The sequence below is a fragment of the Aphidius gifuensis genome, linkage group LG3 (assembly GCF_014905175.1).
Source record: "Aphidius gifuensis isolate YNYX2018 linkage group LG3, ASM1490517v1, whole genome shotgun sequence".
Taxonomy (NCBI): Eukaryota; Metazoa; Arthropoda; class Insecta; order Hymenoptera; family Braconidae; genus Aphidius; species Aphidius gifuensis.
This window is the reverse complement of record NC_057790.1, coordinates 16,569,244-16,589,674: the sequence shown is the minus strand read 5'-3', so window position 1 is coordinate 16,589,674 and position 20,431 is coordinate 16,569,244. Positions and strand designations below refer to the sequence as shown.

At 31.0% G+C, this 20,431-nt stretch overlaps 1 protein-coding gene across 1 annotated transcript; it reads left to right on the top strand.

The window, feature by feature from the left end:
• Positions 1 to 14,820: 14,820 nt before the first annotated feature.
• Positions 14,821 to 20,358, top strand: LOC122852162 (pancreatic lipase-related protein 2-like). The gene is made up of 7 exons (XM_044151785.1): positions 14,821 to 15,320; positions 15,753 to 16,024; positions 16,125 to 16,395; positions 16,983 to 17,222; positions 17,758 to 17,991; positions 18,065 to 18,392; positions 19,873 to 20,358. Exons 1-7 carry the CDS (start codon positions 15,152 to 15,154, stop codon positions 19,976 to 19,978), a joined length of 1,620 nt encoding a protein of 539 aa, XP_044007720.1. The 5' UTR covers positions 14,821 to 15,151; the 3' UTR covers positions 19,979 to 20,358.
• Positions 20,359 to 20,431: the final 73 nt, after the last annotated feature.

Here is a 20,431-nt window from a genome sequence, read left to right as displayed (position 1 = left end):
TATAAATATCTTACATGTTTGAAGGTTTTGCGATCACCCTCGGAGTCCTGTAAAGGCCCTCCAGTCACCGTACAATAATCATCTTAGTCAATTTTCTTCGCAGTTTGAAAGTTTTTTTCGCTTTTGATTGAAACAAAAGTAAACAAAGCAAAGGATTTTTTTTTTCTGCAATGACTAATTACGGAGGAAGAGCGGAGAAATATATTCCACATTTAAATGTTACTTACTAATACTGCAGATTGAACAGAAAAAAAAGTGCATTTGTGATTTATCTTGATATTTTTTCTGTATTATTTTGCTAATTAATTATATTTATAGATACTGATGGAACTGGTAAATGCCTTATACTTTAGTTAATAGAAGTTTGATAACTGGAAACGGTGTTACATGCGTAGTGTAAACAACTCCGTTACATCAATATAGCAGGGAAATAAGCTGCCTCAAGAGGTAACAGCGCGGGAAACATTGCGAATCAGAGCCACATGTTAATGATAGAGGAGGTGAATCTATTCTAAGCTTAAATAATAATTTCACTTGATGTGTTTTTTCCATTGATAGATCGACTTTATTTATGGAAAAATGTATAATAATTATTATCGTTAAATATATATATTGTGCATATATATTATACAATATTACCAACAGTTTTCTATTGAATACTTAGTTAAAGTATCAAATATTATGTCAATGACCGTGCATTTTATACTATGAAAGTATTTTTTCTCTATTTAAGGTACATTCATATCTGCAGTGAACCAGAAAATAGGAAAGTATACATGCAAGAAAGTCATAGTTATCATACGTATTCTCTCTACATGAAACTTAAAAATAAAAGCACCCGAACTCAATGGTCAACTCTTTTCCAGTGTATAAGTGGTCATCTGGATTATTGATCTTCACGTCTGCCACCAGGTTATGAAAAAAATTTGGAATGAAATAGTTGCATTATTTGTTTGAAATTAACGAATAAATGGTCATTGATTTTTTTTTTTTTAAATAAAAAAGAATATCTGGAGCAGAGTAAGAATGAAATTTACAATCTGTTACTGTTTACTTAAATAGTAAATATGATAATATTCATGATATTTTAAAATTATAAAATAATAAAATTAAGTAATAATCGGAATAACATAATCTGGTAAATTGGTTAAAGGGTTGAATAAAATATATTCACATATTCGAAACAGGAAGGCATCCAGCTTGAGAAAGTTTTCATGGAAAGCTCGGGCGAAGTCGGATTTAGGAAAAAATATTAACGAAATTTGTATTATCTACTTATGTTCTTCTGGTTTATCGTTTCGGTCTTCGGAAACTGTCGTTACCTCAACGACAGTCATCGGTTTCTCAAACGAGGATAGAAACCCCCCGAAAAAAAACAAAATTGAAAAATAAGACTAAAAATATTTCACTGTTGTAAGCAAAGACAATCAAACTGCGAGTTCTTGTTGATGATTTGTTACCATTTACTTTCATTCGTGTATTTATCGTTACTAGGGTCTAATGCTGCCTAAATGTAGGATTAACTCGTTGAGATTCCACCCACGCGCTTACATCAGGAAAACATCTATGATGAAAAAGGGCTTTTCGGATATTTGATAACTATGAGACTTCCTATGTTTTACATTTATGGTATTTTAAATACTGTCAAACATTTTTACCGACTGGAAAAATCTTTTAAAGCTTGAAATATTTCTCAATTTTACTTATGAGTTTTGATGAGTTAAATGAGTTTTTCATGAATCAGTAGAAGTGTTTGAAAGTTTTTTATGTATTAACTGAACATTCAAGGACAGAATTAAAAATTATTCGGATTAAAAATCTTGTTTGAGAAATAACTGTATAAATATATAATGCAACGATCACTACAAAATACTCTAGGGATACTACAGGGCTACCATCATCATCCTCTTGTGTCGTCCTGATTTCCTGACTATTGTCACCGTTGGTGTAATTATTATTCATACGTATATTTAAGTACACGCCTATCCTCAATGTACATAGATACACATAGATACTATCCCGATATAATATACGTAGATCCCACTTCAACAAGTGGAGAAAAGCGTCTGCATACATAAAAGAACCGTACACAAATGAACAGGAGTGAATACCCATTAGGTGTATCCATGTTGAAGGAAACCTTGCTGTCTTCAAGATCCAACCTAGATCAGATATGATACACAACATCCGTTTTTTATTAAGGTTGTACTAGGGAGAGCTGTACAGGGTCGAGTTATACTAGGGATCCAGAAAGTGAAAAATAAAGCTGATTCAATTCATACGAGATGGCATACAAAAGTGATAGAAAAATATAAATTAGTAATAAACAAACTACATTATCTCAAAGCAATATACCTATTTTATCGACATTCTTTTTTAAGTATATATATTTTATCAAAAACAAATAGATCATAACTTATGTTTTATAAGTAAAGGTGCATATATAAATACATATGTTGCGTCAAGCATCAATTTACTTAAAATCAAATTGGTTTTCATTAGAGGTAAAGTAATTCTTAGCATGTATATGTACTTGAATGTATATGTTTGTATTTATTTGTTTTTTAAATATGATAAATATTATGTTCAAGTCTTTTTAGACAATACAAGAGTAAACAACTGGAGCAGGCGATCATAAAGCATGGAGAAGTTGATGGGCTATGGGTTAACATAGTTTAATTTTGGTGCAAAAATGGGGGTGGCAGCTGAGTTCCACCCTTCTGTCCTGGAGGCGGAACATCCTAATTTTAATGAGCACCAAATTCCACCATATGAATAATAATTAAGAATAATAATGATGGAATGAACTGTAACAAAATCTTACAATAATTTTTCGTGAACAAGATTCAAATTTACGATATATATTGAATTTGATTTAAAAGTTTGCAATTTATTTATAACTATTGCTGTCTTCGCTGAAAATTATAAAACTATCAACCGATTGAATTAGAAGAATTATATTCTTAGTTGACAGAACTTTGAAGTCTTAGGGCGTGTATACAGAGCAACCAGTGTACTCCTAAAAGATACATATCTGGGCGTACCCATGATATGATATTCACCCTATATTTTGCCATGACATAAAATGAAAGTCATATAATTTAAATTAAAATCGCAGACTTCAGCTTAGTTTTGACTAATAAATCAAAGAAATCATATCATATTATCCCAATGAGTATTTGATGTTCCGCACCGCCTCCTCAATGTGAGGGTTCCGCCCCACGAGTTCGACGGCCTGCCCTCCGCGGGTGCCGCCCCCGCGCTTCGAATAGGAATACAGGAACCTAAAGGAACCTTCATATATCACAATCGCTTGAATGTGATAACTAGATCGTCTCCTCAAGTTAACCTTATCGAATTCATGTAAGTTTACTGCAGTTTCATATACTATCCAAAAAAAATCTAATCTAAGTAACCAGCCGTTAAACTCTCGTAGTAAAATGGAAAAGTACTACAAGTGGAAACCTCGACTGACCTATGACCTGAAAATCATCTAATTATTTTCAGTAAGATTCCGAACGACGAAGTTTTGTAAGAAGAGCATAGGATTTTTTTTTCTTCAGATTTTTCTGTTCATTATTATTATTATTTTTTTTTTTGATATTTAATTATATGGTTTTCATGCACGGCATTGATTAACAAAAGCAAAAAGAAATAGAAAATAGTTCATATACATAGATGAATATAGAGTGAATATGAAAGCGCTACCTTGAATCGGTAATACAGGTTTTCTTTTTAATGCAGACACACACATTATTATAACAATCAAGTTGATGCTTATCGACGACCACTTGCAAATATATGACAACCAAGTTTTTTTAAATTATTTAGTTTTTTTACTTTTTTTTAAATTTTTTTAAATATTCTGTCTTTTCTTACTGGAATATTTTTGCAAGAACAGAGACTGGGTCAATCCGGCCCGATATTAGTCCTGTAGAATGTCCCGATATAAAAAAAGAATATATGTAAAAAAAAAAAAAAAAAGTAAATAACACAATTTTTAATAGTAATAATATGTACATATATTTTGTCTTTTGATCCAGGAAAATTGGCATACTTGGAATTCTCATTCATATTTTTTGATTCTCATTACTCCAACATACTGAGATTTATAGAAATCGTTCCGGATTTTCTTGTGATTTCTTCGGATTTCTCCGAAGGGTCTCCAGATTTTCGACGCAATTGAGACTTCCGAAGATATTTTTCGGAGGTTTTTCTGATTTTCTCCGGATTTTTTTGGAAAAAAATTCCTTCTTCATTTTTTGTATGTCAACTCTTATTTCTGGTTTTTTAAAATGATTTTTCCATTTTTTTTTTTGTTGGTTTTTTTAAGCGAAAATTCCGGAGATATAAAAATAGTCTGGAGATTACTCTGTAAATATCTCCGGAAGTCTCAATTGCGTAGAAACCCGGAAAAATTTTTTCCACCAGGAAAAGCCTTAAAAAATTTTGCCAGTCATAGAATACAGAATACTTATAGTACTTTATATATAGAAATAAAAGACCAACATTGCCTTCATGTTATCCTAATGATTTGGGTAGATGTTCTGACGTACACTCGAAAACGTGATTGGTCCACTGAATCCTTTTTCCAACCCATTTAAATATTTGTTTTTCTACAAAACATACCATTGTCGAAGCATGAATGAATTTTAAATCTAAATTTCTATTCCACCTGCCTACGTGAAAAACGAAAGTTCGATCAATAAAGGGATATATATATATATATAGGACTAATACTGTAGGATGATCATGCGCATAAGTTGACCTGTCATGAACTAAGTAGTGAGTCTGGAGAGAGGTGGCATGCTACTATAAATGCCATTTGTAGAGCATCCACTCGAGATCAGCTGTGCGACTTTAAGCTCATATATATGAAGTATTCTGAGTCAACCTTCGTGGTGCTCTACCTTAGCCGTCCAGATATGTTTCGAAATTTTAAACGAATCTAGATGGGTCAGACTAATGACCATGTGATTTGACTCAGATTATCTTATATATATATTATATCTATACAGCCACTTGCCATTCTGGTGATTATCGGTTTTCTCTATAAAGGTCATGGTTACAATAGAAAGTTTTATTATGGCGGAGTTTTACTCTATAATTGATACACCAAATGAAGATTGAAAAGGGGTGGAGCACACTTAAATTCACCCTCCGGAGGCTGGTACCTAGAGAATAAAAATCTAGAGAGTAGCATAACTGGAGTTTGAGCATGCGCTTGATTTTTGTTTACGGATGTATAAGAATTTCATATATATATATATGGAATAACGAAAAGTTATAGTTCAAAAACTGACTCAGGGAGTGTGTTAATATGTTATAAAATATTATATAAAGTAAGTTATCCTAAAAATACAACATTGATACGACACAGAAAAAAATTTGGTCTACATTCAAAAGCGAGGCTTTTCATTATTGTGTATAGTCATGTACAAGATAATGTTTCAGTGAATTCACTTTTCAAAACAAGAAAATGACAATTTATTTTGATGATACAAATAGATATAGATTTAGCTCCCCTTAAACATAATTAAAGAGGGGCTGGACAGCAGGCTGTGTCAAAGCCCGCGATATTCCACGTGTGGCCAAAAAGGGTGCGACCTCGATCGGCCTCGGACGGCCCTCACTGAGACCGCGCCCACGCATTTTCAACAGGATTACAGAAGATTTTAAGAGTTCGTAGCCTTTAAAATCTATATACATGGGAATCATTATCTGAGATTTCAAATAAAAAATTTCACTTACTGCTATTGATTGTTCTGACCCGTTCATGTGTGCGTGACTTTTTTTCAGTCAAAACATGAAAGTTTTTACTTACTGCACAACCAACAATGTTTGTTATTTTGTAAACAAAAAGCGTGATAAATATTAAAGTATTTTTCTAAGTTTGTTAAAGATAAGAACTAAGCAGACAAATCTTAAAAAATTAATTTCCGTTGAATCAATAAAGTAATAAGGTTCAAAAACGTAAAACTTTAGTGTTTTAAAAACTTGACTAAAGACTACAAAAAACATCAGTTTTTGTACAATATGTATAATATGCTTTTTCTTCCAAATAGTAAATGAATTCATAAACAAGTGCAATATATAAATTTGAATCCACACGTAATTTTTAAAGTTTGACTAACCGATTAAAATCAACAGAGCAAGACAATATTGACATAAATATAAGGAACATATCATTTTTTTTTGCCGTTTATTTGTTTTTGTTAGAAAGTGAACTTCTATTAAAGTTAGAAATGCTCATGAATGCAGGTTGAACCCAAAATTATCTTGACATAAAAAATCAAGATGAATTTTATGATGGCTGTGCGTTTACTAACTATATTAAGGGATTTTACTCACGCATTTCGAACAGGACCACAGCATTTGTTGAAAGGTGGCCATGTGGCTTTATAATAAGGGCCGATCCCCTTGGTAATAAAGAAGCATTGCTCACAAGCGCTAACGATGTGTTTCAGTTTTTATATATTTACATTAATGATAATTTTATATTTGGCTATTTTGGAATATCAGTATTTGGGTAGGCAAATAGTAAGATATCAGTGCATGTGTTAAGGCATTTCCGTCAATTTTTAACACGTTATTTTTGAGATATACATATTATATCTGTTATAATGTTATTTATATTGTAAGAGAAGCATTGAGCAGGGTCCGCGTACTCGTTTTTTTTTATAGACATATTCTGAGATTTCTTACACTTTTTATAGAAGACTGTATACTTGGTGATAAAATTTTAAATATAATTGACAACCCGCAACCATGAATATTATAATCATCCCTTGGTGAAAATGATATCTTCGACTTTATTCAGCTTAGTCCGATTTTACGATTATTGTTTTGTTCAGTACAGCGGACAAATAACGAGTAGTGTGGAGAAACTTAGAAATATCGGAGAAAAATTGAAAACAATCGGAGAAAAGCGGAAAAATATAGAATAAAATTTTCGCCAGGGGCCAAGTTTAAGCTGCCTTTCATCTCATTCATGTAATGCAAAATTTTTTATTTATTGTTAATTGATTAATTTAAGAAAGCAAAAAAAAAAAAAGATGGGCAAGAAAGACACGCGTTAGTAGTCAGAGTCACTAACACTAACATACTTTTCGACACTACCTGTAGTGACGTTCTGCTAGCCTGGCGACTGGGAATCAAACCAATAGAATGCCGATAGTCCTTTCGATTATTGAGTCGATTAATATATTTCCTTTTTTTTCTATTTTTTTTCTCACCATTATCAGAAACATACCCTTTATATGTTTTATTAAGTACAGTCTTTGTCTGGAGTTTATTTTACATGTATTGCTTTTGCGTTTCCTAGAACTGAAGCACATAAAAGAATATAATATCTGTGTGAATCTGATGATTTACTTTCTAGTGGCGATAGCTGCCTGATGCTTAGTCGTGTTATGACACCATCGATCCGGTCCGTTTATGATAGATGGTTTTAACGGTGATGACACATTTTTAAATCATAACTTGAGATAGTCAAGAAAAGTATTTTCAATTGTAAAAAATATTAGAAATAAACTTGATAATAAGTTTTGCAGTCTGCAAAATTAATAGATTCTTTCTGTTCCGTTAATTTATTTGAAAAATAGATTTTTAGAATTTTTTTTAAGATAACTAAATCATCATTGCTAAAAATAATCATGAATATTTATACGAATTTTCTGAAGAGCAGGCATGCCGACGACAAGTTTTTTGACTGTGTAAACCCTAGAATATTAGAATACCTTTTCATTATTCATGGTAGCTTGGTAGCGATGTGTGGTTCGAAGCACTTGAGTAAATGATTTTTTCCCTTGTAGCTTTGCTCATGAATTAATAGAGGGGTCATATGTGACAACCATTGATACTTGAAAGGGGTAATAACGCAGCCTTACTACACAAACAGCAGCTTTTTCGTTGTTTTCGCAAATCGTATAAAGCTTAAAAAAAAAACCAATATAGTAACGATGAAGAGAAAAAATATTATTTTACAATTCGAAAAAGTCGATGACAGTTAAAGTGCCACACATGTACATATTTATTGTATTTTTTTTCTGTTAAAATTTTATTATTCTTTTTTTTTTCTAGTTCGTTTGATTCCTCGACGATTTATAGCGTTAAAGCGATAGGAAAGTTCGGTTTTCCCATAGTATTCATGCTTCTCTGATAACCCCGGAAGAAACCGATTGATTGGAAACGCCCGGATAAATTCCCACCTAATAAAATTGAGGGTTTGAATACAATAACCAGCCGCATGCTCAAAGCCCAAGAAAACGTGGTTTGCTTTGGGTGAAAAATCAAAAATAAAAAAAAATAAAAAATACAGTCATCTGAAGAAATAAAAAATACACATTTAAAAAAAAAAAAAAAAAATTCATTTTTTTTTCAAATATATAATTCGTGATATATTCTAAAAAAAGTGTGAATCCCTACCAACAAAAAATCTATAGAGAAAGTTAAAAAAAATCTATACTTTGTACAGAGAAAGTTTCTTAAAAAAACGTTTTACTTCTATTAGATGACGTTTGAAATCTAATGTGAAATCATCTTTTTAAAAAATACATTGATCATTTCACGGACCAAGAGAATGTATAACTTTTCTTAAGGCAGTATGGATGCTGTAGGTGGCATATTAACAGCATGGTAGAAGACTGGGCTGCATTTGGAATAGTTTGGTAATTAAATACTAGCCTTGTAAGATTTAAAGTATAGAAATCTTCAATCTACTCACTCGTTTACAATAAAGTCAAATTTTTGATCATCTTAATTAACAGTAAATAATAATAATAACAATAATAATATTAATAATCATAATAATATGTAAGAAGCAGAGTGTTTAATTTTATTAGATTGATAGGTACTTTCTGTTTGCGTACTTAGGCACGGAGAGATGAACAAATAGTTTCTGAGCTACAGGCACATTTGTACATAACTGCGAGGGTTGTCGAATGAATTCTCGTTGACCTCCTCGTATCTCTGTCAACTGGATAGAGTTTCTATGAATGTTTTGACGTTTGTTTGCAACCCTTTATTCAGTTTCTCTAACTCTCAGTATCACTACGTATCCTGATCAATTGGCTGGCATTATGATGTATCTAGGAAGCCAGGCATATTGTACGTTATAAACCGTTTTGTGATGAAAAAAATATGAGGGTGGTTCTCAGGGGATAGAACATCCAAGACTCTACTCTTCCAATGTCATGACTCCCTGATTACTGTCACTGTGTTTCTTTTATGTGGAATCAACGAAGCGTAACCACAAGGCATCATTCGATATATATTTGTATGTATGTATCTCATCTGTATAAATTGAAATGCATTGAGCAACGATAAATAAAAGTATATAAGATCAATAGACTTTCAAAGTTTCAACCACTGCTGAAGACTAATCACATGTACCCTAAAAAATTTAAACTAGTTGATGGGATACTACCCTGTTAGAAAACCCTGTAATTCTTTTGTTCTTATCAAATTGACAGTTCTCACAAAGTTATAATTTTTCATTTACAGAAAAACTTTTATATTATATATTTTTGACCTTCGAGACTTATATTTTCCTGTTATGCGGAGGAGTTTGTCTATTGTCCTCAGCTTTCTTGGGCTTTATACTCCAAGACGCTTTGATAAATCAAATTCACTTAAAATTTTACTTTTGCCTCTTTTATGCGGAAAAGAAAAAAATTGAGAATATAAATTTAATATTAAGATGTTATAGAAGAACAAAACGTTTCTTATATTTAGACTTAGAATATAAATTTTTTCAAACGCCAACTCCACTACTATTATCAACTCCTTACACTAAGGTACTGTAAATTACTTGACATTCATGATGCCCTGATCAATCTAGGCCACTGGCAAATCGAAACCTTTAAAGTATTCGTTAATATAATATCAGTGAGTTTACTTACAAACCTTACCAGCAATATAAATATTACATTACATTCTTGTTTTCAAAATTCGATATCATTTTTAAGCCTTCAAGGATAAACATCCTATATTGGAGAAAATTGTTACTTTTATTTATTTAATATTTTTTAGACAGTTAAAATCACGAAGCATTTTTTATACAAAAATTTTTTAAAAAAGTCACTAGATAGAAATTGTTCAGCAAGTGACTTTACCGACAGCTGCATAATACATTATATATCCCAGACTAGTAGCGCTGTAGACTACATTATTTCCTTACCTATATCTTTTCCTTAGTTAAGCAGTGTGTCTAAATGCTAGAATTTTTGTGAAAAGTTAATCTGTCACGAATGTAGGAAACGTTTTGATCAAACTCTGTCACTCCCTGGCAAAAGTTATTTCTCCAATTTTCTTGATTTTACAAAATCAGAGAAAATCGGAGAAATTCGAAAAAAAATCGGAGAAAATGCAGACGCAAACCGAAAAAAGTCGGAGATAATCAGAATAACCAATTTTCCGCTTTACTCCGATTACAGATTCTTGTAAAAAAACTGAGGGATGAGTCAAACAAGTTTTCTGGGAAAATGGCTTACATACTAAAAAGTGTTGCCCTGGCTTGGGCTTACTGAATCATCCAAACCAAGATTATTTTCAACCTTTATAACGAATACTTCAGTGATGGCCATGGTACCCTGGTTATAGTTTTCAAAAAATGACGGAACAGCCGGCTTATTGTTCCCACGGTTCTTGGGCAAGATGCAGACTTGAATGCATATATATGTGTGTATAAAAGCATCCCAGATGATTTACTTAACTGCAGATGATGATGCTTCCCTAATTGACAAGGCCCTTGAAGCCAATTAACTGATTTTTTCAAAAGAGAAACCAAAAAGAGAAATACTTTAATGTGATTCAGCTATTTACAGTTCTTAACTTTGAAGATATTCAAACCAACTCCACATTGCCTGAAACATAATACATGTAAGTATTCAAGACAGAAATCTTAAAGGGCATTCACTTACGCACTTTTACTAGGAAATCATGCGATCAAAGCAATAACTTTACAAAGGGACTTTTTGGGTAGATCGAGCATTTTTCTTTAGACATCAGGTTTCCAGCGAACAAAAGAATATAAAGTATTAGTGACGACCGCATTGATCATGTCCATGCTTTCAGACCTTTACACCACCAAGCCTAGCAACAAAGTGGACCGATTGTGGATTGAACTGGGTCCTTGAAACGAGAATAAACGAAAGTGAAAGTTAAATTTGGATAGAGATCTAACAGGAACACATATTGCTTTGCATTTATTTTGTGTTAAACAACTTGACAAGAAAACCTAAATATAACATTGACCCTCAATATATCTTAAAATTAATCCTATAATATTTATTGTTTCTTTTCTGAAGAGAAATAAACTAATTAATTAATTTAAAAAACAAAACAATGTTTTAAATAAAACTTAATTTGTTAATCTGTTACAAAAATATTTCTTAACAATAATAAAATCGAAATATCATTTTTTCTTTGAATACAATTAGTACTTCCCTCACGTTTTGTGGCAAATCGAAAAAAAAATATTTCTGATACGAGGTAAACAATGTGCAGTCATGATTGCAAACATCTTCTATACTAATATAATGCCCTAATAATCTTCAACAGAGTATTCTTATGTTCTATATATGAAACACTACTCTCCAAGGTAAAGAATTTCACTATCTTGCTATTTAATAAAAAAATGTTAACTATAATTCTATAACACAGTTAACTAGTATGTGCTTTAAAATATGCAATTAACGAGAATGTAATACGTAAAAGCAGTGCATTCAACCCTCTGGGGACTTGATGTAAAGGGCATCTTTGACAGAGTATCATAAGAGCAAGCTGGTGGTTTAGGGACTACCATCATAAACGTTCGCGTAATTCTAATAATCGGAGTAACAATCTTTAAGCTAAGACCCAGCCAGCTTTTTAAACACTTGACTCGTTTTATTCCATTATCTAATTTTTAAAAGAGTTGAAAAACTTTTTTTTCCATGGTGTTTGACAAAAAAAGACGGAACTGAAATCATAATTAATTTTTGAAAACGAAGAGAAAATTTTCTATAATTGGAAACACCTAATTTTAATGAATTATTGGATAAAAATATTTTTTTTTAATTCTTAATTTAGGATATTTTCAAAGTCAATAAAATACTTTAGGATTCATAAAAAAAATCTCAATCCTAGAAAAAATTTTATCCAGATAACATATTTTATACACGATTTTTTAAAATATTTTTTTGATATTTTATATTTTTCTCATATATAACAGGATAGCATAACAACTACGAGTCCTGGGAGTGACAAAAAAAAAAAAATGTATTGTGCGCTTTGCTGCATTGTGTATCGAAGTTGATGTGCAATATTTTTCAATACTCGATAATTAAAACAGAAATAAACTTGAATTACTTTGAGGTGAAAGATGAATTTACGCTAGCATTTCCATTATAATGTAGGCTATCAAAAGGAGTACAATATTATTCATGAATAATATTTAATAAAATTATAATAATTATTTTTATTATTCATGACTCATTTTTGTTTATCATTAAAATTATTACTTATCAACGAAAATATCTCTGTTTTAACTATCAGACCTAAAGATTTTTAAAACATTGTATATTATTATTAAAACACAAGGTAGCATAGGATATTTTTTTTCAAGTTCAGGGACTCTACTTTTACTCTCATAATCTCCCGATAAAAAAATCAAGTTTGTTTGTTTTATTCATATTTTTTTGTTTACATTTCTTGGTGAAGACATTAGATGTCTGTTGATAAAATAGTTTGTTAACATTTTCTATTTCAAGATATTGAAAAAAACTTGTTTATGTATCCAAATGTTTTGTTCAGGTTTGATTTTGTCTAACTACATATTGTGTAGCTTGCCAGAATCCTGGAGCGAACGATGACATGCCGAAGGGGTTAAAGCTCCAGACGTCTACGTGTCGTCGGTTTGAACAGGAACCCATATAGTGATAGGAATTTTTGGTAGCAGTAAAAATGAGAACCGAAATTGTATATAATTCAATGTCGACACAATATTTTATTTTGTAGTGAAAATTTCAAGTTTGAGTAAATACCTTCAATCTATTCGCTTATATTTATCACTTTTTTTTTTTCTAAAAAGCCGATTGCATTTGTTTTTTTTACTATGATTTTATTTTATTTTTTTGATATTATAACACAATTATTATAAAGAAATAATTGTGTTTGAATTTTTTAAATAATAAACATAAAACCCCAGCAAAAAAAAATAAAAAAATAATATTGTATTAAGTTTTTATTATTATTTTTCAAGCAAATTGGAGTGAAAACGATATAATATTCGAGAATAAAGTTAAAGATAAATTAATAAAAAATGTAAATATTGTATGATACAGAATGCTGAGAAAATTTTTTAAAGAAAATTAAAACAGATTGTTATCCCGTAAAAATTTTAAAACGATAAGAAAGGGTGAAAATAAAGTGCATTAACATGTAAATGAATGGGGTTTCGATAGGGCACTGTAACAGGAAATCATATGATCATAAGAGAGTCCCAGAGGGTCTTGCAGCATGCCCAACTGCAAATGACGCCATCTATATAACATCATGTGTTTGCTGCACACAAAATTATTTTGAGACTCCAACGAAATGTATTATTATTATGATTATTATTTGTGATGTTGTTATTGTTGTTGTTACTCATACATAAAAAAGGGAGGTGATTATGTGTATACATATTACTGTAGCGTCAAAAACATAGTTATCATTGTGGTTAAGACGTAACAACACAAAGATAAAGCGTTTATCAAGATCGCAGAAAGTTTCAGGAGTATCTAAGGGTGTTGCAGCTGAAGTAAAATTGTATTTTATATGGTAAAAATTTAATGACTATAGAGATATACTAGAGTAGTGCTCTATAGAGACTAGATTGACGTAGAAATGATTTGGGGGTGAATTGTACTAGGAATTTATAGAATATATAGAGGATATTGTACCAGTAAGGGGTGTTTGATTTCTCTCACTCTCTCACAGTAGTATTTGGTTATTGTAGTCACCTGGGGGTTACTATAGCACATTGTATTATTCGGCCAACAGCTGTTTACTTTGAATGTCGTTGGAATATTCTGAGTATTATGTATACAAAAAAAAAAAAAGAAATACTCTTGTATGGAGTAGAATATAGAAGCCAAAATTGACTTGCCTAAAATATTATTATTTTTATTATTTTTTGAACTAGCTATAGAATGAATTGTAAAAATTTAAAAATCTTTTCAGGTATTAATTAGGATAATTAACACGCTTATTGTTTTCAATCGTGTCGATAATTTTTTATCTGAACTGCAAACGCATGTGAGTCATTTACAATTTTTATATTATTGTTTATAAGTCTTCTTTTAACAAATATTTATTAATCTGTTTACTTTTATTTTAATCATGAATAAAAATGCATTTTTATTTTTATAAAATTTTGCTCAATTTATTATTCAAATTAATAAATATAATTGATTTTTTATTTCATAATTTAACGCATAGCAAATCTAGCTAATCATCATTCACTGGAGTGCTGGGCTTTGTTGACTTTTGTAGTTAGAATTATGTATTTATCAATTTATTTATTCATATAAAAGTTAGAAAAAAAAAATGATAAAGTAGATATTTTCATTTTAGATTACAGGCCATTTTTATACAGGCTTCACAGTGAAGAAAAAGATCAAACCAAGATAGAGAAATCAATGAGATAGAAAGAAGCGGAGAAATATTTCTATTGGAACACGTACATAGAATACATGCTAACAGTGCAACTGAAAAGTTATTTAGTCACTTATTCTCAATTCTACGACGTCGATAATGCATTTTCAATATTTTTTTTTGATTATTCTCAGGCCAATGACGCATTTTATTGTTGTCTATAGTATATATTTCAATGACGGTGGTGGACCCATTAATTACGTGATAAACAAGACTGACGTACTTCAATTGGTTTTTCCCAACTGCCAGTATCAAGCGACAATGCGTGCCACTCAAGAATCAGTCAACCAAAAGCTTTCTGACCTCCTCTATCTCAATATTCTTAGCGTAAAATAACTGATTATATCTGTGAAAATGTAACTTGATTGATGCAAATTTGACGAAAAATAAAAAACGTTTTATTTTATTAGTATTTTTTTGTGAATTTATAAATTTTTTTTTCTGTTCTAAAAGTTGTTATAGTTTTATAAAAATGTTTTTAAATGACACTCTTTTATTGCTGACATATACGGCAAATATGATGGCAACTCTGCCGAATGATACGAAGATCCAAAATTCTGATGTCAAGGTTACACATTTAAATATCACGACCACGACCTTGTCACCAGAAGAAGTAGAGAATATATTTGATTTCGAAGATGGTGAGTAGACACTATAAAATTATAAATTCCTTGAACATTGATATATTTTTATTATTCTAAAACTTGACCAGAAGAAAAATATTTTTATAAATATTTATCAAAAGACGTAGTTTTTAAAAACTTAGCTGATTCTAAAATGTTAAAGTATCCTTGTTTACAAAAAAATTTATTGGTAAACAACAAATCATTTCAAAGTATTGATTAATACATATATATGTTTATGTAAAATATGTTGATGCTTGTATTTTCTACGTAATTTTTGTCTTACTGAAGACAAAACAGAGCATGTGACGTTGAGAATAATTCTCCTTATCAAAACCAATGATAACCCCTCCAGTGGCAAGTTGAGCTGAGACGACGAACTAAAAATACTTAATCCAAAGGTCGCTTTTTACTTCTTTTTTTTTTCTATAATATGTTGTGTTTATACAGAATGGTATATGTGGCGATGCTATCAACCTTTTGGATGTTTTTACATTGGTGCACCTTGGTCTGGTGAAAATAGACCTGTTTCAACATTTCCAGGCCGACCAGACAGCGTTGATCCACACTTTATGCTTTACACTAGAGAACAAAGTGAAATTCCACATGAACTTTTCATCGATAATTTTCAATCAATAAAATCTTCACCTTTCAACAATAAAATTAAAGTATTTTTCATTGTTCATGGATATCTTGATAATGGAGACAAAACATGGGTCATTGTGAGTTAAAATACAATTTCGATTCATTTATTATATTAATAATAAAATAATTTTCATTGAATTATATCAATTAATAATTTTTATTTTAATTTTACTATAGAGAACAAAACGTGAATTATTATTACATGAAGAATGCAATGTGGTGGTGGTAAATTGGATTGGTGGTGCTGGACCACCATATCCACAGGCCGTTGCAAATACACGACTTGTTGGTGCAATGACAGCAAGATTAATTTCACAAATAATTGAAGTTGGTGGTATTCAGCCTAGTAATATTCATGTAATTGGACACAGTCTCGGTGCTCATACTTGTGGATACATTGGCTATCACTTGAGAGTTCAGTATGGTCATAAATTGGGAAAAATAACTGGTGAGTTTAATTAGATAATTTCCTGTTAAATAGATGTAAAGATTGCTGCTAATCTTAAACCAGATGTCGACCAAAAGTCTAGAGTTAGAATGCAATACGCTCGATTATTGTTAGAGTTGCTATATTTTTCTCCCTTCTACTCGAATATCAGTCGATTGGAAATGTCAGGAGGGTTCCGCACGAGATATCGATCCTATCAAGAATTACCAGGATAACAGAGTCGGATTAGGGTAGGAAAGTTTATCTAACCCTATGTAAACCTTCTTTTTTTTTTTTTGATGACTCGTGACTTTTTTTTAACAATAGTTTTTACTATATGTTTTCTTCGATTGGCTTTCCTTTTAATTTTTTTTTTTAAATTAATTGTAATTATTTTTCTTAAATTTTTATAACGTTATTTATATTAGTGCTTCACTCCATTCGAGCGAACAATAATATTGTTGAATAAAAATAAAAATTGTTTGTCTTAGTGGGAAATGAAGGGAAATATTATTGTTATAACACAGACCTTCCAAAAGACAAGTATAAAATAAACAGTGGTAACCAAACAAACTTTTCGTCTTAATCGAATTGAATAATTGTTACAGGATTGGATCCAGCAGAACCACACTTTAGCAATACCTCTCCAATGGTTCGATTGGATCCAACTGATGCTGATTTTGTGATCGCAATACACACAGATGGAAGTCCGTTTATTTCTGGAGGATTGGGAATAAGTCAGCCAGTTGCACATATTGATTACTATCCAAATGGTGGAAGGAATCAGCCTGGTTGTAACAATGGTGTGTTAAATTCAATAACTCTCGAACGTGGAAGTTTTTTTAAAGGTATGAAATACGAAAATGTGTTTTTCAATTAAATATTAAAAATTTATTAGCAGTAGGATCAGAACAAGTATTAAATAATTTTCTATAGATTTACCCATACTTTATGCCATTTTTAATCAACATCGAATTTACATTCAATGACTGTATCAGTTTTTCTATAACTACTCTCAATTTAATTTTTTTTTTATGATTAAATATTGTAAAACAAAAACCGACTTAAGAACAGACTCCAAAACTGACTTATCAACTGACTCAAAAACCGACTTAACAATCGACTTAACAATCGACTTAACAATCGACTTAACAAGTCGGTCCGCGACTCACAAATTCCAACCAGATTCAGACTGACTTGTTGAATCGGTTGTTAAGTTGGTCCGACTTAATAAATATAGATGCTTATACATTAAATTCAAGTAGCGTGACGAAAGATAACTGATGAGTAATAAGTTATTTATTACTAATAACCAATTGGTTAAGTAATTAATTCTCAATCACTCATAAACATAAGTAAAAGTCTTTGTATGACTCGTTTCAGGTATCAAACGATTCCTAGGATGCAATCACATTAGAAGTTATGACTACTTTATCGAAAGCATTAACACTCTGTGTCCATTCCTCGCAGTACCTTGTGGTTCATGGCAAGAATTTCAGGAAGGAAAGTGCTTTGATTGCATTCATCAGTATTGTCCCCGGTTTGGTTTTGATGCACATCCTGGTAACTATCATGCATCTGTCTATCTTGTAACAGCATCGGAAAAACCATTCTGCAGTGAGTTGCTTTTTACATAATTATCAAACTGGAATTATTGATTATGATTTAATTATATTAATTCAATCCCTAGGAGGGCAATACAGAGTGAGTCTTAACATATCACGAACAAGTGAATCAGTTGATCACGGTGGTGAAGTTGGAGTATTTGTCATTCGTGTGATTGGAGCTGGTGATAAGATATCTGAAAAAATAAAATTGAGTGAAAATTCAAAATTATATGAACCAGGAACAACGCACACTGTGGTGTTAGCTGGAGAAATCGTCGGTAAAATAGTAGCCGTAGAAATTACGTTGGAATATCAAACTTCTGTTCTCAATCCATTGACTTGGCGTTTGCTGCAAAAACCCAAGGCATACATCGATTCATTAACAATCGATAGTTTAGAATTTGGTGAAGGGTAAGTAATTAATGCATGAAATTTTTACTGACGAATCACTTCCTACTTTCACGCTTTTTTTTCCATTGTCTCTTGCCAGAATAGTATGCTAAGGATACTGAAAAAAATTTTCAGCTGTAGTAACGAGAATTTAGCTCGACTTAACAAGACTTAACAAAACTTTTACTTATGTGTATTGGTGATTGATTGATTGATTAAGAATTAATTACTAATGTATTATGTATATTCTTATTAAGTCAGGCCGGCTTGATAAGTTGGTAGTAAAGTCGGTCCAACGTGAATCGAAAGACGAAGTATCCCAAAGGGTCTACTCTCGACGTATGAGAGTCACTTTAATTACATAAACTGGGTCATAAACTGATCTACGTTAACAACGAAGTGATGGACTTTCCTACTTTGAGAGCAGGCCCCTTGGTTTAACTTTCACATGTGTATAGATCTCTTCCTTCCTTCATGAGACATACATAATATTTTTCGATGTATTTGGCCTAGAAAGCAATTGTCGTTTCTCGCAACTTTCGCAATGAACAAAGTGCCGCCTACATCACGTCTAACAATAGCTTTGGGCTTATATTAGGCACATTATGTCGTCGAGTTGGAATACTCCCGATAAAAAACTCGACATAGTGTATTTTCGTGCGTAGATTATCTCTTTTACGCTCTAGTAAAACCATACATATTCTCGCATTATTTCTTTCTCGCAATTTACACACTTGTTCCCTCTTAAAAGTATAAGAATCATCTACGAAGAGAAATCCACTGCAAATATTACTGTAGCCCTAGCGAAAATTAAAACAGTCGGTTTTCACACGAAACCGACACACGTACGACAGTATAGTTTTATATCTTATATTTTATAATCGTGCCTAAAAGTATTTAAATATTTTTATAAATTATTATACACAAAATTTCATTTCTCGGTTTTCAGTGTCGGTTTTGTTCAAGAATCGCACATCTCACAGTCGTTTACAGACGATTCTGACAACATAACGAGTTTTTTTCATGAAAATATTATTTTTTTTTAAATCCTAATGTATCTTAAATTATTAGAATATTATTGATGAAGTTTTGGGCATATTTTGTTTTTTAAATGATTTCTACTATCAAAATTGAGTAACTTAACTATCCTGCCATTTGTTTGTCGTTTTTGTGTTGGATCAGTGCACGCAGTCGGTGTGCATACTGACTCTCGTCTTGGTGTCGCATCGTGTCGTTATTTTTGTTATAGGGTAGCTATAGTAGTTTTTGCTTATAATTTGCTGCGGGTTTCTCTTTGTGTACAATAAATCCGTTAACAAACACTTGTCGTAAAGTTGGATTTCATTTATTGAAACGGGTCTGAAATGACCATAGTACCTAAAGGTATAAACGTACCGAAAAATATTCTTTTTGAGTTGATATTACGATAAAATAATCATTTCATTTTTTTTTTTCTTCACTTTACTATTTTTATAACTTTATTTTTTTCTTTTAAAATTAGAATCACCGTATGCTCGGAGGAGACAACAGCACTGGTTGCCAATGAGCCTAGGATATTAAGTGGTGATCATTGCCCTCATTCAGAAAGAAATGTGGTTTCAACGTGAAGCTCCTGTACAAAAAAAATTTGTTCCTGACAAATTTACAATAAAGTTCATCAAGGAGTCTTAAACTAATTCATCATCATCATCATCAATTTGTAGAATTTATCATAAATTTGTTTTAAATTCTCATGACTTAAAATGAGAAAAAGTTTGTTACGTTCGTTAAAAAAAAAAAAAAAAAGAATTGTGCTGAAATTTCTACGGTACATGATAGTTATTCTACTGTAAACAATACTATATACTAAAGTGTATCAATAAAGAAATATCTGTTCGAAAACTAATTCTCTAATACAATGAAAAGACCTTGAACTATATTTTAAAATATATAAATACTACATCAAAATTTACAGCATAAAAATATTTATATAAGATCCCGGTCCTTATAATTTATTAGTAAATATAAATTAAAAAGCTGATTTTCTATCACTGATTGTTTTTTTTATATTTAAAATATTA